Below are 22,003 nucleotides of genomic sequence, written 5' to 3' on the forward strand. Positions count from 1 at the left end.
GATGAAGAACAAAATATTGTATCATTCAGGCTGGGTGCGATGGTGCATGTTTTTATTCCCATAACTTGAGAGGCAGAGGCAGGTGGATCTCTGTGAGTTTTAAGCCAGCCAGGATTTCATAGTGAGATCCTGTCTCAAAAAACAAAACTGATAAAATTCAGATAAGATGGAAAAAACAAAGCAAAAGGCCTAGCTTTTAAATGTGCAGGAGCCGTTAGCCTTCTTTGTTAGAAGAGGCCCCAATAAAGGAGTACAAAGGCCACATTGGTTGTATGGGATTTGAGGTGGAATCCAGCATTAACCTTGACAGCTGTGTGACCTGAAGGACATCTTTCACCTCACGGTTGCTCACTTGTAACATGAAAATGATAATCTCATTCATACAACATTGCCACGGAATGTAGTAGAATGCCCTATGTGAGATCTAGCACAGTGCTCCATGTGGAAGTTGTCTGGTCCATGCCAGCTTTCTGTTTTCTGTGCCTATTTCAGGGCGGGGAGGGGGTGCATTCCCCGCTACCTTTCTCCACTGTAAGCACACTGTCCCGCATCTTCTTTTCCAGGCCATTCCCCAGTATGCTATTCCTTGTCACTCCAGCTCCAACGTGGTCGTAGAGCCCAGTGGGCTTCTTGAGCTAAACAACTTCACCAGTCAGCAGCTGGATGACGACGAGACGGCCATGGAGCAGGACGTGGACAGTAGCACGGAGGATGGGACTGAGCCCAGCCCCTCCCAGAACTCTGCCGACCGCTCCTAGTCTTCAGACACCCGAGTGCACTTTAAAGCCTGCTTGGTTACCAAGTGTCCAGGGAAACTTAGAAAAGCACTTTGCTCGTTTAGGCTGTGGACTTAGAAACACAGCGTTCCAATAAGACGTTGCTGCAGGAGCAGCATTTTAACAAGATAAAACTCACGGAGGAATGTACTTTTTAAGAAATAGAGAAAAAGAAAAAAAAAAAAAGGAAAAGGTGCACACCCATGGAGCCCTGGTGTCCTGCTGAAGCTGGGAGTGGAAAGAGACTTCCTGTGAGTGGGTCCCAGCTGCCTTCCACTGGGCAGATGCCACCAGAGGATATGAAAAGGAAAAGGAGGAAAATGTGGAGCGTTTGTATTTTTGAAATGATGTATCTGAACATTCTTTCAAAATCATATTTGTTTTTGCATATCCCTGGAGGTATTGATTTGATTAACATTTTACATTTGGTCAGTTCATGGTTAGTTTATGGAGACCTAGGGAAGTTCTGGCATTGACGAGTCCTTGCCAGAGGGTGGACATCAGACCGCTGACTGGGAAGTGTTTGGGGTAGCTTGTATATGCTCCTTGGTTGTATACTAATTTATTGTGGTATTCCACACTTGCCTATTTATTTAATGTAAATGTTTCCAAGCAGGCGGAATCCCTTCTCCTACATGTCCTAGGAAGCCAGATCACCTGGCTTTCCTACCTCCCTTCCCCCCTTTAAGAAGATGGATTAGAGGAGGTTTGGTCGCAAAGCAAAGGAAAAGACGTGTCTAGCCCAAAGGAAATGTTGAGCAGTGTCGAGGAGAACGAACTCTGTCGTTCATGCTCTCTTGACACCCAAGTTGCACACCCATGTTGGACTGAGACTTTGAGAACAACTTTTACTACTTTTGTTTAAGCCCCTTTGAAAGTGTATGGAAAAGTTCACTCGCAGATCTAAATGTAATGTTTTTAAGTTTTTACTTTTCTAGGGAGCAGTTTGTTTACGTGCTGTTTTTTGGTCTTGTGATTGCTGTCTATCACAAGTTGAGTGAAGGGTAAGGGATGGGAGGGAAAGAATTTTGACAAGCTGTGGAAAAAGAAACTATACTTTTCATTTTTAAAAAGTGTAAATAGAAAAGTTTTTAACGGTTTTATATGAATTTCACTATAAATAAGCATTTTAAGACTGACAGATGTTGAACTGTATATACATTTATCAGCGTAACTGCCCAGGTTATTTTGGTGCTGAAGTACTGTAAGTCGAAGTTACCAACTGCCTCCTCATCTTCGCGTCTCCACCTGGGAAGCAGAGGCTGTGGAAGCCGCAGTGAATGACTCACACCAGAGCGAGGGCATCCGTCCCTGAGACACGCCTGCTCTTCTGCCAGGTGATGGAGCTGTTGGGTAGCATATTATTGTACAGATTGGTTTCAGCCACTGTGGCTGTTTCTAGCTGAGACAGAATCTAACCTCTCTCGGGTCATAGGCATCTTTAAGAATGTGACTAAACTATGAACTCAGTCACCAAAAACATGCACATGCCAGTACACACGTTAGATTTTGCATACAATTTTCGGGGCTTGTGGGCTCCCAAGAGCATCCGTGTATTCCAGGTTCAACCCTCTGTTATAGTCAATCCATTGCTTACAGGTGTAAGTTTTTATAAAATAAAATGCCTTTTGAATTCACGTGGATCAGGAAAGAAGAGCAAACTTGAACAAGTTATGTTTCATATCGTCTGTGAGCATAGCATACCAGTGTCCCTCTGAGAATTTATTCTTACTGTGTTCCAGCAACTGAAATGCCAAATAAGTCTACATTTAAAAAGTCACATGTGTACACACACACACACACACACACGAATTAATTATTTTTCTTTTAATAGTTCTAATTTCAACTAGAGCATGAATTTATGAGCTAATATTCATTCCCTTTTCAGTGCCAGGTATGGCTCTAACCACCAAGGATACTGCAGTGAGCAAATGGAAAATCCTACCCATCTGGAGCTTACAAACAGGGCTTCCTGCTTGTGAAGGAAGGGGAGAGGAAGCAGGAATGATTCTGGGGTCCTCTCTCTCTCTCTCTCTCTCTCTCTCTCTCTCTCGTTGGCACATATTCAGTGTGTGTATTTGTGGTTTTGTCTGTGTATGTGGAGGGCAGAGATCAACCTTGAGGTTGTTGCTCAGAAGCCATTTTCCTGGTTCTTGTTTTTTTTTTTTTAAAAAAAATTACATTTTATGTATTTTATTTATGTGTATATGTGTATTTATTATGTCTATGTATGTTACATGTCTGGAGGGCAGCTTGTGGGAGTCGGCTCTCCTACCATCTAGGTCCTGGGAATCTGACTCAGGCAGCCAGGCCTGGCAGCAGGTGGCTCTACCCACTGAGACTGGCCCCCACCTTATTTTCTGAAGCAGGGATCTGGAGCTAGCTGGCTAGTCTAGATTGGCAGTCTACAGTCCCAGGAGCTGCCTGTCTCCGCTTCCCTGGTGCTGGGGTTAAAGACGCAGTTATGGCCGGGCGGTGGTGGCGCACGCCTTTAATCCCAGCACTCGGGAGGCAGAGGCAGGTGGATCTCTGTGAGTTCGAGGCCAGCCTGGTCTACAGGAGCTAGTTCCAGGACAGGAACCAAAAGCTACGGAGAAACCCTGTCTCGAAAAATAAAAACAAAAAACACAGTTACGGCCCGGCTCTTGGAGTGAGTGCCGGTTTTCATGTCTGTGTAGCAAGCATTTTACTGACCTTTCTCCTCAGCCCCAGCACTAGCTTTCTTAGGAACATTTTCATCTAAGTATATAATATTCTTTGACCACACCCCAGGTCCCCCCATGCACATCCCTTTATTTTACACATGTGAGTGTTTTATCTATATGTATCTGGTGCACCGTGCACATGCACCTGGGACTGGAGTTACAGAGACTTGCAAGCCACCATGTGAGCTCCGGGAAGTGAACCCAGGCCCTCTAGAGGTTTCTTCTGTGGAATGATGATGATAACGTGGATGGATCCATCTCCAGATGTGCTTTGCTGAAACTGATAGCGTTATTTCTTTGTCTCATGTTTAAGTCCATAAATTAAAAGTGATTGTCAGCTGTCTCTGAAGGCTACTTAGAGGTGATGAGATTCATCTCTAACTCAAGTTGGTAGAGGGCTTGCCTCGATTGCACAGAGCCCTGAGCTTCACCTCCCAAGTATGTGTAGTAAATGAAATCCAGAAGAATGTATCACTTAAATATACATTTTAAAATTGCATAGCATCCTGTGTCTGTCTTAGGTTTTAAGCATAGATTTAACATTACGTAACATTTGGGTGATAATAAAACAAATATAGGAAGGGAGAAGTCCCAAGGTGTGTGAATGGAAGTTTAAACAAAGAGAACTTCTTTGAGAAAGTGACTTGCAAAAACCTGGATGACGTGAGAGCTCGCCAGGTGGAGGAGTCTAAGAGAGTCACGAGGTGTGTGCTCCGAGGCTTCAAACACTAGTAAGGAGAATGAATGAGGAGAAAGGGAAGCTCAGAAGAGAACTGGGTTCCTGTTTCTGAGTGTTTGCATCTTGAAAGGGTGGTGTCTGCTTTTTTATCAATGGAGGTGATAGATTTTTCTCTGCTTTGCTCTATTGTGTAGTATGCTGATTTTCTTACGTGGAGCCATCTTTGGGTTCCTGGTTAGATCCCAGTTGGTTATAGTGACGTTGAACTGAGTTTATGAATGTTTTGTTGAAGAATTCTGCATCTGTATTCCTAACAGCGGTTGATCTATAACTTTGATGTCTTTATTTAACTTTTATAGGGTAATTGAGCTTCATCAAAATGAGTTAGGAAGGTAGTTTTTTTGGAACAGGATTTTTGAGAAGGATTAATGTTGATTCTTTAATTAGTTGATAGACATCACCAATGATAACATCTAGTCTTCAGTTTTTCTTTGGAGTGGCTGTCCTGGAACTCACTGTGTAGACCAGGTTGGTCTCCAACTCGTAGAAATCTGCCTGGCTCTGCTTCCCAAGTTCTGGGATTAAAGACATGTGCTACCATGCCCAGCTCTTTGTTTCTTATTGAAAGTGTTTATTGATATCTCCACAACTCTCCATTATTGTGGAATATTTTCTTTTGATTCTGTAAATATTGACTCATTTTGGTGACTAGTACCATACAATGTTGCTTGCCACATATCCACTAATAATTGTTATATCTTCATGCTCATTTATACATTTATAACTTATACATTGTCCTTTGTCTCCTGAAACATTAGTCCGTTTGTTTCATGCCGTGTTCTAGCCATCCCGATTCTCTTTTGGTTATATGTACTATTTGTTTCTGTTTTTCTTTACAGTCTGCTGGGTCGCAGATGGACCGTATGTCGAGTGTATATTAATTAGATCGTGGTTTTCAAATCTGTTCTGAAGTTCCTGTCTCCCCTCCTCCGTGAGCATCAAACCCAGGACCCTTGGGCATGCTGAACAAGTGCTCCACCCCTAAGCTACATTTGGACCCCAGCTCTTTTTAACTCTGTGCCTAATGGATTACCAACGAGGAATGGCTTCTGCCATTTGGTTTGGTTTTCAGTTGTCTTATGTCCTCTTTTGCTTCCTGGCTTCCTCTTGTTTCCTGGGAACTGTCCTCGTTCCTCACTCATTTTTTTGGTATACATCTTAAGGATTTTTTTTTAAGCTTTTAAAAAATCACATTTATTTGTCGAGGGAGGGAGGTGCCTGTGCCATGGTGCACCTGTGGAGGTCAGAGGACAACTTACAAAGACTCTTCCCCCTTCACCACGCGCATGGAAGCCATGGACTAAACTCACGGTGTAAGCCTAGAGGGAAGTACCTTTACCCACTGAGAAACTTTTCTAGGATATTTAAATATTTCCTTTGTGGTTACTGTGGGAATTATATTGAATGTTCTAAGTATGTAGCAATTCAGTTTGAGTTGATACGAACTTACCTTCCAAACCTGTGGTTTTTTTATAGCTCCTCTCTGTGTTGTCACAACGTATATTTTTATGTGCCCAATAACATAGCTTTATAATCATCTTTATACTTTTGTCTTTTAGATCATGTAAATTAATGTCTTTTAAGCCTTCCCATTTTAGAGACAGGGTCTCTCTCTATAGTCCTAGCTGGCCTGGGACTCACTGTGTAGACCAGGTTGGCCCAAACTCACAGAGCTTTGCCTGCTCTCTGCTGAGAGGCACGCAGACTCAGCCCGGGTTTTCGGGGTAGCTATTGAAAATTGTAGCAGTCCATTTGCGTAGTGCTTTTTCCTGTACTTCCCATGGAGTGTTTTCTTCCTCGCGGGTGGTTACTGAAATCTTGTTCCTAGCTGGTGTTCAACTAATATTTGAAAGATTTTCGTGGATCCCAGGAGCTGAGCAGACAAAAATCTTTACAGTTTGCTTCTCTCATCTGGCTCTTCAGCCTTACCCAGACTTCCACAGATCCTAGGGACCTACCCGAGGTGACAGTTTCAGGTCTTCTGGGACGAGCGTTTTCAAATTCCCTCTTCAAGAAGTGCTTTTTGAATGTCTGCCTCGGGCTCAGGGTGATCTACCTTGTTACCCTCGGCACCTGTGAGCTGTCCTCGGTGTTGTAGGACACTGTCAACTAAAGGTGAGCGTGCCTGGCATCTCTATCCTGCTTCTAGAGCTGGGGACCAGGGTCCCACAGTGGGGACATGAGATGGGCAGTGTCATAAAGTGCTATCAGTCCCCCTGCCCTCGTGGCAAAATAGACATAAGCTGGAGTTACCATTTTAACTGTCTTAAGAATGTAACGTGGTGGTCTTTAGTGCCTTGAGTGTTGAGCCACCACCGTCACCGCTGTCCATCACTGGGTGTTTCCATCAACCCAGCTGAATCTGTCTCGTTTGCACAGTGGCTTCCCTTCCCTGCCTCCCCCAGTTCCTGGTAAGTGCCCTGAAGTTGTGAGGTCACTTCTGTCTTTACTGAGTATTCGACTACTGCTGTAACTCTGTTTTCCAGAACTCTGACAAGGCTGCTTCTCACGGTTTCTGCTTGGTTTCCGATGCTTCTGTTGGGGGATGGGAGCATAGAACATTTTATTAATGTCACTCAACACCAAGGTATTTGAACCGGGCACCTTGGAAGACTCAAATGGCCACTGAAGTGGGAAAGACTGGCAAGTTCTCGTATGAGGGAGCGAGAGCAGGACTGAGTCTGTCATCCATTAAAGTTCAGGGTGCTTGCTAGACATCAGATGGAGAAAGCCGGAGGGTGAGTGAGTCAGCCTAGGAGAGTACGGCACGTGTGGCCAGGGTGAGTCGGAACCAGAAAGAGGTGGAAGGGACGGCCAGGAGGGTGGGGGGAGAAGCTGGACCCTGGTGTCCTAGGCTCAGATGAAGAAGCAGTTCATTTAGAGAGAGCCAGAGAGCAGCTTTTAGGAGTTGGCTCTTTTTCCCTCCATGTGGGTTCTGGGTGTCAAACAGGCCATCAAGCTTAGTGACCAGTGGCTAAGCCACCTCACCAGCCCCCACCCCAAGAAAGGCATTGGTGAGCTTGGGAAAATTCAGTTCTAATGAAATTGGGGGCAGAAACTAGGACAATGGAGAGAATTGGAAAACACAGATAATCCCAAGAGTTACTGTAAACCTATAAAATATGTCATTTCCTGTAAGAATGGAGTCAAGAAATTTTAGAAAACAGAATTGATTAACACTATGTGGTCCAGGCTAGTCTTAAACCCATAATCCTCCCACCACAGCCTCTTAAGGGCTGGGCATGGAGGCATGCATCACACCATACATAGCTGCTTCTGGGGTGCTAGCTTGTTTATTTCGAGGTGAGACCTCACTCTTGTCCAGCCTAGTTGTGATTCTCTTGCCTCTGCCTTTCGGGAACTAGAGCTGTGCATCCCACCTGGTTCTCTGATTTTGCTCACTTAGTTTCTGTGTAAGGAATTGTTCCTGGTGAGATTCTTCCGGAGAGGCTTTCGATGTGGGAGAGGCTGGCGATACACTGGCCTCGGATGACAGGAGAGGGTCTAGCTGGTACTGGGCTCCCAGAGAGGAAGCTGTCCAGGATTAGCACATGGCCGAATAGATGCATTGGTTCCTGTTTGCTCTCCCCTGACTGCAGCGTCCCATTTGTGCTGAGAAGGAGGGGCTGACGTTCTCTGTGGGTAGAGGTGTAGGATATGCTCCAGTAAGAGCATCCAAAGCAGGAAAGCAGAATGTGGAACTGGGCATAGCTGTGGGGTGCCAGGGAGCTGGCGTGTCTTGCTAGAAGATTCTGACAAGCCTTTTCCCTTAGTTGCTGGGCATGGAGGCATGCATCACACCATACATAGCTGCTTCTGGGGTGCTAGCTTGTTCATTCACTGCATTCACCTTTTTCCTTGAGGCTGCTTCTGGGGTGCTAGCTTGTTCATTCACTGCATTCACCTTTTTCCTTGAGGCAGGATCTCTCACTGGGAGCTGACTGGGGTTCTCTGACTAGGCTAGGCTGGCCGGACAGTGAGCTCCAAGGACCCTCTGTCTGAATCCCAGCTCTGGAACTACAAATGCATGCCACCACACTTGGGGTTTTCAGATGGGTGCTGGAGAACCAACAGATTCCCATGCTTACATGGCAAGCACTTGACAGACTGAGCCATGCCCCTGCCCTTGACCCCTAATTGTTTATGAAACCCTCTTTAATCTTTTATCTCAAGTCACCTCCCAGGACACATCCTATTCTACACCTTAGTCTCCTCATCCACACCTCCTCTCTGGATGTTTTCACCGGGTACCACAACTTTCACTGTGAGAATCCAGTTCACTTTCCTGCCCTTAGAGCAGGGCCTGCATGAAGGAAGCCCTAGCAAGTTCACAAACCATCTTGGTTTTTAGTCTCTGCATACAGGTGCGCATGCTTCCTCACTGAAGGGCACAGGCAAACAGCAGAAATAACAAGCTTGTTTTGGTTGTTTTTAGATGAGGATGTTATTGTTGAGATGGTGTTTGTGCAGCATCCATTCTGGACGCGGGGGACAGTGCCCATCTCTGCTGTCATTTGTTCTGCCGCTTCAAAGGACAGGAAGAACACGGGTGGTGGTTTTAGGATCCCATTCAGAACCTCAGGGAATGAGTCATTTGGGGGTTGACGACTTTTCCGGTGACTACAGCACAAATAAATGAAGCAACAGGACATTGTTGATGTTGTTATTGTTCATTCTAACCACGGTGCAGGGCTTCCAGAAGCTCGCTCTCGTGATCCCTCGACTGTGAGTCCGTCTGTGTTTCTTCAAACTGTTCTGCTGAGCTTAGTAACTTCCCAGCTCAGCATCGAGAACACAGCCTGGTGGGAGAAGGGATAGAAGGAAGTGGGAGTTCAGTGCTGTCACCTAGGGCCCAGAGTCTCCAGAGAAGGTCTGGTCTAGAGTGCAAACCTAAAGCAGAGGCCGCTGGCTTGCCTTAGAAGTGCTTCAGTGTGCTGCTTCCCGTGTGTAGCTCATTTAGCTTCAGTCTCGCTATTTAGCCCAGGCTTGCCTCAAATGCCTCACAAGTGCTGGGATTGCAGACATGGGTTGCCATGACTAGCTCTCCCTGTGCCTTTGAGTCACCTGGTGACTGTTTTCTCATTGTGACAAAAGGAGCTGAGAAAATAAGGGGTCTTGGCTCACAGTCTGAGAGGGCACAGTCCTTCCCAGCCCAGAGGTGTGAGGTGACAGGAGTGTCACCCAAAAACAGTGACAAATGCTGGTGCTGCGTGCTTAATCTTCTTTCTGCATCTGTGTGTGTTTGCATGTGTGCACACGTGTTTCAGGGTGTGGAGGCCAGTGGTCGGCCTCAGACGTTCCTCACAAGCCGGTATTGATGTTTTATTTATGTGTATTTCTGTGGGTCACACGTGCATGCTTACGTGGGTGTACAACCTCATCCACTTCCTTTGAGGCAGGGCCTTTCATTGACTTGGGAACTCTACGTTAGGCTAGACTGAGCTGGCCAGTGAACCCCAGAGATCCTGCCTTTTCCCCAGTGCTGGGATTTCTGGGTACGCCACCCCATGCAGCATGTTTATGTGGGTTCTGAGGACTGGACACAGGTCCTTATACTTAAGAGGCAGACATTCGACTGACTTATCTCCCTTTGTTTGTTGTGGCAGGGTAGACTTGACCGGTTGGCCAGTGAGCCCTGGGATCTACCAGCCTTCGTCTTCTTAGTGCAGGGATTACAAGTGCTGGGAGACAGGCATGTCCCTCATTCAGCTGAGAGCTATTGGAAGCTGATCAGAGTCCCCCTGGGATTCGTGCTGGGGTCATGCCGAGTTCTCCCACACATCAGTAACTCCTGGGAATGTTCCCTTTGTTTGCTGCCTTCTCTCTGCTGCAACCCCCTCCTCTCAACCCGGCTCCCCAGGGGCTCTTGCTAAGCTTGTCTGGAGCTGGGGAAACTAAGTTAAGCCACTTTCTCCCACCATCCTGCCATTTCTGACCTCCCTACCGCTGAACTCACATGGATCGTAGCATTTGTCCCAGGGGGAGAGTATCCTGTTAAGGTCACACTCTCCACCACCACATCCCTCCAGCCTGCTCTAGGATTTTCCTCCTGAAACTCGTTCATGTCCATACTGTACTGCTTTCATGTCTGTAAGTGCTTTGCCCGTGTATGTGTCTGTGCATCGCGTGCATACAGTACCCACCCGGACCAGAAGAGGGCGTCAAAGCACCAGAAACTGGAGCTAAGGAAATTTGTGAGTTGCCATTTGGATGCTGGAAACTGAACCTAGATCTTCTGCAAGAACCCTTGTAACCCCTGAGTCATCTCTCCAGCACCAAGGGATCCCTTTTCTATTCAGCATGGTCTTCCTTCCCTCTGTCACTGCCCCCACTCTTTTTCCTCTCTGTCTCCTCTCCTGATCATCCTGACTTATAAACATGCCCCAGAATAGCCCCCCCCCCCCCCCCTGGGCCTTTGTTGTTTGGTTCTGATCAGTGCAGAGCCATAGTGTATGGATTTTCTCTTCTCCTGGGCCAACAGTAAGTGGCACCGTGGTTTTCAAGACATTGGACGTCAAGCACTAACGGCCGAATCCTTGACATCCGTAACTGCAGCAGAGGAGAAAGCTTCACTGCCCAGCACAGGAAGCAGAACCAAGGCAAAGCTTAGTGGGCTCCATTAATGAAACAGGGACAGGGCAGAGAGACCCCGGGAAGCAAGAGTATGCAGGGACCTCAGTTTCTGAGTTCTGTAGCCTCCTTAAAAGCATGCCAGGAACCTGTACATCCATACAGGACAGTGTCCCAAAACTACAGAGAGAAGGACCACGAGGGATTAGAGGAAATCACGTTCCTGCCAGGTACCCAGAAAGCTTCATGCCTCACAAGGCACTGGGCTAGAGTACCCAGAGAGTTTTGCAGCTCCAGTCCAGCTGAGCAGATCTCAAATGCTTAAAAAGGATTCAAGTGTTTCCAAGTAACTGTCCCAGAGCAAAGCTGTAGAATATACGTGCATTATACACACGTGTGCCTCACTCAGATGCTAGTTACAGTTGTTAGCATTACATTTTAAAAATGTCAAGGCTTGGCTGGGTAGTGGTACTGCCTCTGAGTTTGAGGTCAACCTGGTCTGTCTTGGTCGGCGAGTTCCAGGACAGCCAAAGCTACACAGAGAAAACCCGCCTTGAAAAATCAAATGTCGAGGGTTGGAGAGGTGACTCCGTGGTTAAGGGCTGCTCTTCCAGAGGACCCTGGTTCGATTTGTAGTACCCCCATGGCAGTTCATATCTGTCTGTTTCTCCGGGTCCTAGGGATCTGATGCCCCTTCTGGATCTTCAGGCACTGACCTAACATGTAGGCACAGCAGTCATAAACGTGGCATTTAAAAAGCGTATAAAAATTAAAGCTGGGCAGTGGTGGCATGCACACCTTTAATCTCAGCACTCAGGAGGGAGAGGCAGGTGAATCTTTGTGAGTTCAAGGCCAGCCTGGTCTACAGATCTGCCGATATCTCGGTGGAGACCTCCAAATGCCGCGCACCGCGTCCCCGTGTCTGCGCTCTGTGCACTGGCACCCAGTTCGCGAGCTTCGGGCAAGGGGGCTGGAGGTTAAAATACAGACACACACAGAGACAGTGACAAGGGTCATCCTTGAATTCCCCAAGAATGCCCCCTTTATTGTGTTCAGGGGCAGATTATATAGAGATAGCCACGCCCCAGCCAAACCCACCAGAAACCACTCTCCTGCCATCAGGAACTCCTGAAGATCTCGTGCTCAGAGCAGCTGTAGGCACTCAGATCAGGGGATTACAAGAAATTCAGGATCTGGGGTCTCACTGCTCCCAACACAGATCAAGTTCTAGGATAGCCAGGGCTACCCAGCAAAACTTTGTCTCAAAACAAAACAAAAAAAAACCAAAGAAATAATAAAATTAAATAAAGATTTTAATGTCAATCTTGCAAGGGAGCAGGAAAATACAACCCACAATGAGAAAAACTATCAAAACTGACTCGGGATTGGCATGTGAAAACTGCAGACAGGATGGGAACTGTCGCTATGACTGCATTAGCTGCGCCCAAAGTTAAGGTGTAGTCATAAAGAAGATCAAAACTGCACATCAGTGAAGACTGCAACGCGCAAGCTACAGAAACGTGTATGAAATTACAGTAGATGAAGCGTTTCAGAAGATGAGAGGACTATTTAATAACAGCAACTGTCCAAAATGAGGTGACTCAAAAAGAATATTCTTTTAACTTATTTTGTATTTTATATGCATTGGTGTTTTGGTGTTGGGTTTCCTGGAACTGGAGTTTCAGACAATTGCAGGCTGTCATGTGGGTGCTGGGGATTGAACCAGGGTCAGCAGTCACTGAGCCATCTCTCCAGCCTGAAGAATATTCTTTTAAATGAATAGAGCATCAGTTAACCGGGAGACAGTATCAAGCAACCTGGCATGTGTGTAATTGGTATATTAGGTAAATAAAGAATTTGGCAAATTATACCAAGATAGTTCATAGTCAATCAGCTCAAGGCCAGCAACAAAGAGAGAAAGTCTTAAAAGCACTTGAGTTTTCTTTTGGCTAACGTTCTGTGACAGAATGTTCTATGACCTTTTGTTTGCTAGTTTGAGGCGGGGTCTTCTGTTGCTCAGGCTGGCCTGGAGCTTGGTCTGTGTGTGTGTGTCTGTGTGTGTGTGTGTGTGTCTGTGTGTGTGTGTGTCTCTCTCTCTCTCTCTCTCTGTGTGTGTGTGTGTGTGTGTGTGTGTGTGTGTGTAGCCAAGGATGTCCTTGAACTCCTCACCCTTCTCCCCCACCTTCTGTTTACTGGGATTACAGGCATGTACCATGCCCACTTTATGGGGTTCTGGGAACCGAACCCAGGACTTTGTGCATTCCTGGCAAGCACTTTGCCAACTGAGCTACTTTCCCAACCTTCCCTTCTTTTGATCTATCTATATCTTTTTGTCTAAAATAAGTTTCTTGCACACAACACAGGGTTGAGTCTTGCTTTTTCATCCAATATAACAATCTCTGTTTGATTCTGTATTTAAGATACCGATATTGAATGTAGTTATTGACATGGTTGGATTTAAGTCTATCCATCTTGTTAGACTTTTCTGTTTGTACATCTTTTCTGATTCACTTTAGTCACTGGGCCCGAGCCCCATGGCTATCTGGCTGGGTCCTGGGTCCTCGGAAAGAACCTAATACGATTATTCTGCTAAATGGATGTGGTATTGAACCGCCCCTTAGTTCTTGTCTTTATACCTATGGGTGTGATGGAGGAAGGTCATTGGCTAATAAAGGAACTGTCTTGGCCCATTCTCTTCTAGGCTAATTCTCACATATTAATTTAGCCCATTTCTAATCATCTGTGTATGGCACCCCAAGGTGCGCTTACCAGGAAGATTCTAGCCTATGTCCATCCTGGGTCGAAGCTTCATCCCGGGAGCGGGGCATGGCGTCTCTCTCAGGCATCTGCTCCCGAGAGGAGAGCTGTCGAGACTGAGCTCACTTCCTCTTCCTCCCAGTGTTCTGTTTTGTTTACTCCTCCCACCTATCCTCTAACCAATAAAATGGGCCAAGGCAGTTCCTTTATTAACCAATGACCTTCCTCCATCATGGGTGACTGTGCCTCTTACCCTCATCAGGGAAGCTTCTTTTGGCTGTAGGTGGTCACTAATATTGAGAGCCCCCCCAAAAAACTGGTCATAAGAGATTCAGAGTGCCCAGCTCCACCTGGGACATCTGCCTCACACCCCTTTCTCACCAGGCTTGGGGAATATGAGGAAGAGTGTGCAGAAAGGTTGCCAGAGCCAGCCACGGGCTGACTGAAGCGAAAGTGTTTTACCAGACACGACAGTTGTTGTGCACAGCAGCTCAAGTGGCTGTGACATCATGCCCAGACTGCCACAAGGCCACGTCAGCCAAAACCCCAGCAGGGATGGGGAAGGGGTTCATCAAGTCCCACTCCTATCCGAGGAGCTATTAATAGTTGTCTTTTTGAAGAATGTTTGTCTTTATTTTATGTGCATGAGAGTTTTGCCTGCATGGACACACGGACACCATGTGCCTGCAGTCGTGCCTGTGGAGGCCAGAGAAGATGTGGGATTACCTGGAACTGAGGTTACAGGGAGTTGTGAACCAAACCCAGGTCCTCTGGAAGAGCAGCAAGTGCTCTTAACCATGAGTCATCTCGCCAGCCCTGGCAGCTGTCTTTTATGTTTGATTGGTTGTCAGACACTGTCTGTAGAACAGTGGGGATAGTAGGGCTGCAAGTTCCTGTTCAGGCAGACCCTTGGTGTAGAGGGATCAGTTTGGTCAGGAGTTGGTTGGGCAGGCCTTGTTACTGTGGTCACCTTCAATGCATCACAGACTTGCCGTTCCTCTAAGGTTAGATCTTACCACTGTCTGTCATTAAGACTCAAACTGGGTGTTGGGAGCGGGCTCTCAGTAATCCCTGGTCAGGCTTCTGCCATCACTGCACGTCTGCAAAGGGCTGAGGTGTGTGTAGCTCGTTGGTAGAGTATGTACTTAGCGTGCACAAGGCCCTGGGTTTAATCTCCAGCACACACACACACCCAACCCCCCCCCCCACACACACACACAAAGGCAAAGAAAAGGTGGTCTACAGTTTGAGTTTATCTGACATCAGCCCAGAAGCAGTGGCGTACGCTTTTAATCCCAGCACTCAGAAGACAAAGACAGGCAAATCTCTAAGTGTGAGGCCAGCCTGGTCTACAGAGTGAGTTCTAGGACAGCCAGGGCTACACAGAGAAACCCTATATTGAAAAACAAACAAAAAACAATAAATGAATGACATCAACTTGGGGAGGGGGGCTGTTATTTTATCGTATGGGTTCAGAGGTTTCAGTCCATGGTCGCCTGGTCTTCTCCTCTTGGGTCTATGGTGAAGTGGAACATTATGATGGAGCCTCTACTCACCTGGTAGAGCCTGGGAAGGAAGGACAGAGGGGAGAGGGAGGGAGCGGGGAGAACCTACCCCTGCGGGGCATACCTCCAGTGACCCATCAGCCAGGGGTCAACCCCTCACCCCATGGCTCTGGAGAGAGATTTAAGGTTCAGGGTGCAGCACTGGCTCTTGGTAGGAGGTCAGCTTTCTACAAAGACGTCCTGAGCAGTAGCTAACTTCTTCCTGTGTTCTTAGAATCCCACCCACCCTCTTGCCAGGTCCTTGCCCTGCTGCCTCCCTCAGTTAGACTCCTCTCTGCCCACTCTCCAGTTCTCCATGCTAAGGTGAAGGATGCCCCCTGCCATGGCGATACCTGCTGTAAGGAAAAGGATGGAACCACGAAGAAAGGGTTGTGCGAGGCCAGGATGCCTCCTCTGGATAATTCTCTTGGGTCAAATTTTGTCCTTCAGGGACTTGGAGGGATGGCTCAGCGGGGAAGAATGCTTTCTGCTCTTCTAGAGGGCCCAGGTTTGGCTCCCAGCACCCATGCTGGATGGCTCACAACCACCTGTAACTCTAGTTCCAGGCTCTGATGCCTTCTTTCCCTCTTTTGGCCTCTTTGGATACCCTGTAGTCTCATTCATTCTCTCTCTCTCTCTCTCTCTCTCTCTCTCTCTCTCTCTCTCCACACACACACACACACACACAAACACACACAAGCATAAAATATTTAAACTATGTCTTTTAAATAGTGACAGTAACTGGGATCTGGGATAAGATGTGGCTGCTCATTCAGGATCGTCCGCCCCATCCTGCAGCTTTCTCTCTGTCTCTCTGTCTGTCTCTGTCTTTGTCTCTGTCTCTCTCTCCTCTCCCCTCTCCTCTCCCCTGCCCACTCCTCTCCTCCCCTCCCCTCCCCTCCCCTCCCCTCCCCTCTCCTCTCCTTATTGTTAGGGGAAAGGCCAGGCTGTGCACAGCATAAAGCCCCGTGGGACAGAGATGACAAGGGGCTGGAATTTGGGGATGGAATTTTCCAGGGGACTGAGAGGGAAACCAAAGCAGGCAAAGAGCAGGAGTGGATGGGAAAAGTGGGTTCTTGGAGGGCTCTATGCTTTCATGCATTTCTCCTTCTCCAAAGAATGTCCTGTTGTAACGGCTTCACTCGGGTGTCCTTTTAAGTCCATTGCTGTCACAAGGCCTGTGCGTGTCATCATGGCCTCAGGAGAGTTACACCACCAGTTTCCTGTGGCGTCCTGAGACCAGACGTGGCAGTAACATGTCCCCATACCACATGCCTCAGAGGTGACAAAGCCTGGACGGAAACCCGGCCAAGTCTGACTTTAGCTCAGGAATTTTCAGTATTTCTGTTCAACAACTGTCCCCTGGTCAGCCGCTGAACCTCAGTTCACCCCGACCCTCTCTTCCACCCTGCCCAATACCAGGGATAGGTGCTGTCTCGAGGTCTGGCTGCATCTCCATCTGCCACGTTAGCCTCCCATCATACCTCCTGGCCCCGTCAGTGAAGAGAGAAAGCTTCCTGTCTTTCCTTAGACAGCCAGGCCTCAGGGCTCACAGCCAAGCACACCCCTCTGGGTACCCCCAGTTTGGGCCCCCAGTGCACACTCCATCACAACCCAGGAATGTGGGCATCCAGGCACCGGCAGCCAGCCACGCTGAGGCGCCGGATAGCTGACAGAAGCTGACAAACCATTAAAGAGGAGGTCCGGGCTGAGGGGTGAATCACAGCACCTGGACTCTCTAGATTATCACCAGGCATCTATGAGAAAACCGTTTCTGCCCTTCCTGACTATTGCCTACCTCACCCTGTCTTGGGGATGTGAGGCTCTAGGAATACACAGTGTCCTCAAGTTGGTAAAAGCACCACTATCAGGCTTCAAACCCTTTTCTAGAGAGACGCTACCCCCACCCAAGGAAAGGGGATGACTTCCTGCATGGGGGAGACCAGGATGTGCTGTGCTAGTTCAAGGATCCAGGCTCAGGGCTGTCAACACAGTGGCAAACAGGACAGAGGATGCTCCCAAGATGGAGCAATCGCTGAAAGTGGAGCTCCCGTTAACTGTAACAGTGCCCTGTGAGCTCAGAGGGCTGCCAATTGCAGATTCTCCCTTTCAGGCTAGGACAAGGCTTGAGCCTCTGTTTCCAACAAGCTCCAAGTCTGCCAGTGCTGCGGTCCCGAACCAGCTACCAGATCAGACGTTTGGTGACTTTGGGGCTCTGAGGTGCCTCCCTTCCTCATCCCAGCCCCCACTGCTGTTCTGAGGTTTGCAGAACTCATTGGGAGCATGGCCTCATTCTCTAGAATTGGGGTCACCCTTCCGCTTCGATTGTTTTCATTGTTGCTGTTAATAGCTTGTGTGTATGTGCACATGTGTGTGCGCCTATGTAAGAGTGCATATGTGGAGGCCAGAGATAACCCTTGGAGCTTGTTCTTAGGAGCCATTCACCTTGGGTTTTGAGACAGAGTCTCCCACTGACTGGAGTACCCGGCTGGCTGGCCACCATGTCCCAAGGATCCACCTGTCCGCTCCTCACTGGCCTTGGGATTATAGGCACTCTCCTCCATGTCTGGCTATTAAACATAGGTTCTCAGGGTTGAATTCAAGTCTCCTTGTGTGCACATTACGGGCTGAGCAATCCTCCCATCCCTGAAGAACCCCCTTCCCAAACTGTCTGGCAGAAGACAGGTCCCCATCTCCGCCAAGCTTATGGGAGCTCAGCATACAGCTTTCTGTCTCGTGTGCGGATAAACTCACGAGTGGTACCCCTCACTTTCGTGTCTCCATCTCAGAGCCTGGCTCTCCCTGCTTCCTGCTCCTCCCACCATTCCTGTCCACAGCTGGAGTGAGATTTATGTGTGTGCCACTGGGGTTTTGTAAAGAAAAGAGGGCGTGTGTGCCTAAGGAAGGAAGAAGCGTGCAATAAGGTCCATTGTGTGACAGGCACATTGGAAAACATCACTCCCAGCCAGCCCTGAAGCACCCCACGTGGTAGGGACGGAGCAGATGGAGTGTGTTCAGCTTTCTGAGTGACTGACTCACAAGCAGGATGAGTAGACGGAGATCAACCTGGCTTCAGAGCCCAGAGAGGGAGCTGGGGTGGGGGTCCAGCTCCAGAAGGGCTGACAGATGTGGGGGACTGGGGGGTGGACCGCCACTTATTCCTGAGAGCGATGGGAAGCAGGCAGAGGGTCAGGTGAGCTGGGAATCAAGTCAGGCTAGCTGTCTCCAGAATGCAGTGTATCCATTGAGGGGGGAAGGAGGGAGCACACTTGTGGGAGCCGGAGGGTCCCAGAGAGCCTCTTCCTACCAGCGTCTTAGGCTGGTGGGCTATGTGGCCCATCTCTGCCTATACACAGAGTTAACAGAACATTCCTACTGCCAACGTCCCCTGTCCAGATCCCCAGGAGGGGGCAGGAGAAGCCTCAGTTTCCCCTTTGGAAGACAGACCTAGGGAGGGAGCATCAGAGACTTCCCCAAGACCACCCCTGAATGAGCCACTGGGTTGGTCTGGAGCCCCCAATCCTGTAAGCTGTGTAGCTGTTAGAACTCTGGGTCCCCGTGGGGAGAAAGGCCGCAAGGCCAGAGCCCAGTCTGGGTCAGCCAGGGTTCGTTATCAGGAGCACCGCCCAGCCAGCCCTGCTCAAAATAGCTTTCCATATGCAAGGGCATTTTTCATCTCGTTCTGTTTTCCCGCATGCACGCACACACACAAATAAATATCCCTGAATCTCAATGGGGCCAGACTCTAGAGAGGGGGAAGAGGGACCGGGGCACTGCTGACCGCCTACTGAGAGGCCCAGGTTTAATCCTTTGGTTCCTTTCTTGGGGTCAAGACTTCGCTTCCTGACACGAGTATAGAAACTCATGCTGGTTTCACAGAGGCCGCTGACTTGTTCTTAGGTCAGGCTGGCCATTCCCTCGGGGTCATACTCCCCAGACATCATGACGCTGGTGGGACAATTGAAGGGAACATGCACGGGTGTGGGGGGGGTGTTAGGAAAAATAAAACACATTCTGCCTTGGAGGGGCTTCCTAGCCACAGGGAGACCTGCTATGCTTCCTCTTATTTCCAAGAAACTCCTGGAACCCTGGGAGTAAGAGGCCTCTCCTTCACAGAAAGCTGAGTGCACACCAACCACCTCCACAGATGACACTGGCACACACCTGCCGCTCCCACGAATGCCAGTGTCCCCTTGGCCTCAAACTAAGCCACCAAGGTATCTGGGCATGATCTGTTCAGGGTTTTGCCATCAGGACCAATTTTCCATCCTTAGCTCAAAGGCCATGCTGGTTTCCCACTGCCCACTTGGAGACTGGTAGTTAGATGAAAGGATCCCAGGGCTACCTGTGAACAGCAATTCAGTGTTGATAAGATAAAGATGAAGCTAGAGGAATAGATTGCACTGGGTCCTCCCAAGACATATTTAGGGAGTCTTAAGCACTCTGGTACACACGAACGTGAGCAAGGTATTTGCAGGGGTTAGGCAAGTTACAGTAACGAGGGTGGGCCCTAGCCCGAGATGATTAGCGTTACTCTTGTATGCACGTATGTGTGTGCGTGTGGAGGCCGGAGTCAGTTGTTCCTCCTCTGGCACTGTTTATCTTGTTTTCCAGAGTCAGGGCCTCTCACTGGCCTGGAGTTCATTAAGGAGGCTAGACAGTTGTTGAATGACTTCCAGGGGCCTGCTTGTCTCTGCCTCTCCTGCTCAGGGATTCTGAGCACGGTGCACCGTGCCCTCGGTACTTCTGTATGGTTTTTGGGTTTGAAGTCGGATCCTTATGTTTTAAGGCAAGAACTTTACCAGCTCAGATCCTTGAAGTCAAGATAGACACTATGCCAACGGAGCCAACCCCATCCCCACCCGACACCCCCTCAGCCCCAGCCCCTTGCACCACCCCATCCACTCCAGGCCCTGTGCCTGGCGCTCCTGTAATGATGCATGGGATGTGGCAGGCAGCACAGACTCGGGATCCCAGCACTCAAGGAGGCTGCGCTAGATGTAAGTTTGTGAGTTCAAGGACAACCTGGGTTGTAACCGTGAGATCCTGTCTCAAAATCACAGGGAATAAAGAGGAGAGACCACACATTTTGTTGCTTGGAGTGTCCCCGTGTGTGGAACTTTATTGCTACCATGCTAGGGAACCCACAGGGTGGAGTGCCTCTCTGGAAGCAGGCTGAGCTGGGGGGCTCTTAGCTCGCCCATCTGCTCTGCCTCTGAGGGAGTGCAGGGTGCTTCCTGGGTTGTACGCATGCTGTCGGCTTCTGTTTTTAGTTTTGAAAAGAATGGGTTTGGTTTGGTTTTGCTTTACATCCCAGCACTGAAAGAAAGACACCTGTCTTTTTAGTTTTTTTAAAAAAAACGAATACTACCTTTTGCAAATGTCTTTTATTCATCTGCAGTTGATTTTTGTGTTGGTTTGCGTCTGTTTGTTTACTGAGGTAAGGTGTCTCTGTAGACCCGGGCTGGCCTGGAATTTTCCATGTTCCTGCCTTATCCCAAGAGCCAGGATCACAGATGAACACATCCATGCGGCTTCCTTGCAGGCCTTCCTGGAGCTTCTTTACCAGGTTGCATCCTAAGCTGGCGGAACAAAGCCCCTCCCGTCTTCACCTCGCTATTCTGGGGTGCAATATTTATATGGCATATATGGATGCTACCCTCCCCACACACATACGGTCATTTTCTCTCCCACTTCCCTCTATCAGTCTGAGGATCACACCCAGGCCTCCCACACACCAGCCAAGCTCTTTACTACTGAGCTACAGCCCCAGCCCTAGAAAATTTCTCAACCATGTCCTTACATAAAGTTCTCTCAAAATAATATTAATATCGTGATTGATGTGAATGAGTTACTTTGAAGTCTGTAAACCATAACAGAGAGAAGAGGCATAGTTCTGCGCGGATTCTGTGAGAGGCTCTTATTTGGTGTAGGCAGCAATGTATGCACGATGCATTTATAATTAGTTACGCCGCCTTGCTCCATGTTCTGCTTTAACCTTTTCACGTATGAATACATCTTAAGGTGTCCACGCCTGTGACCCCAGCCCTCTGGAGGTGGAGGCAGGAGGATCTGAAGTTCAAGGCCAGCCGGGGCTACATCTCAGACAGAACAATCTCTGTTTGCACGGTGCAAAAAGAGAACAGCCTTGCTTTTTAAAACCGTCTTTACGGAGATTCACACCTTAGGTAAATCCTCTCACACATTTAACCAATTCCCGAAGAGATACTTTGGGAGAGTTCCTAATGACCCGTTTTAGGAATAAATGTTTCTGATGCTCGGCTCCCACAAAGAGATTTTTCTCATTTGCCCTCCCATTGGCATCATGTCACGCTGACCACACTAACAGGTGCATTGAATGACGTAGCTGCACAGGTGCAATTAAAGGCTGAGCAAGCGGGTCGGAGAGATGGCTCAGAGGTTAAGAGCACTGGCTGCTCCTCCAGAGGTCCTGAGTTCAATTCCCAGCAATCCCACAGTGGCTCACAACTATCTGTAATGAGACCTGGTGCCCTCTTCTGGCCTGCAGGCAGACATATAGGCAGACGCTGTATACATGATAAATAAATCTAAAGACCTAGCAAGGAGTGAAAGGAACACGTTTCCTGGTCCTGACTGGGTTCGCATCTACTAGTCTGCTGATGAAAACTCTTCATTTTCAGATTTTCCCACTGTTTTCTTTCATCAGAGAGCATGGTTGCTAGGACACTGGAATTTATTCAGATTTGCTTTGCAGCCTAGTTCATGCTGAGTGCTCTGAGGAGGGCTCTGTGTGCTTTGGAGACACAGTGGTACGGATGGCTTAATGAATCATGGTGTACTGTCAGCATTACGTTGACTCTCAATGCTCAGGCTGGACCCCCAGTCTTAGACTATTTTGAAACAAATGATATTAACCATCTCATCTCATTT

At 48.3% G+C, this 22,003-nt stretch overlaps 1 protein-coding gene across 10 annotated transcripts in view; it reads left to right on the forward strand.

The window, feature by feature from the left end:
* LOC121448027 (BRCA2-interacting transcriptional repressor EMSY) overlaps positions 1-2,419 on the forward strand; it is a 69,149-nt gene extending 66,730 nt beyond the window's left edge. For all 10 annotated transcript variants that reach the window (XM_041651594.1, XM_041651668.1, XM_041651603.1 and 7 more), the window contains one exon: positions 564-2,419. In XM_041651594.1, coding sequence (XP_041507528.1) covers positions 564-758 — 195 coding nt within the window. In that variant the 3' untranslated portion in view covers positions 759-2,419. The remainder of the gene's footprint in view (positions 1-563) is intronic.
* The last annotated feature ends 19,584 nt before the right edge of the window (positions 2,420-22,003 follow it).

This window comes from Microtus oregoni, unplaced genomic scaffold (assembly GCF_018167655.1).
Source record: "Microtus oregoni isolate MIOR12 unplaced genomic scaffold, Mior012 000000F_ref0000247, whole genome shotgun sequence".
Taxonomy (NCBI): domain Eukaryota; kingdom Metazoa; phylum Chordata; class Mammalia; order Rodentia; family Cricetidae; genus Microtus; species Microtus oregoni.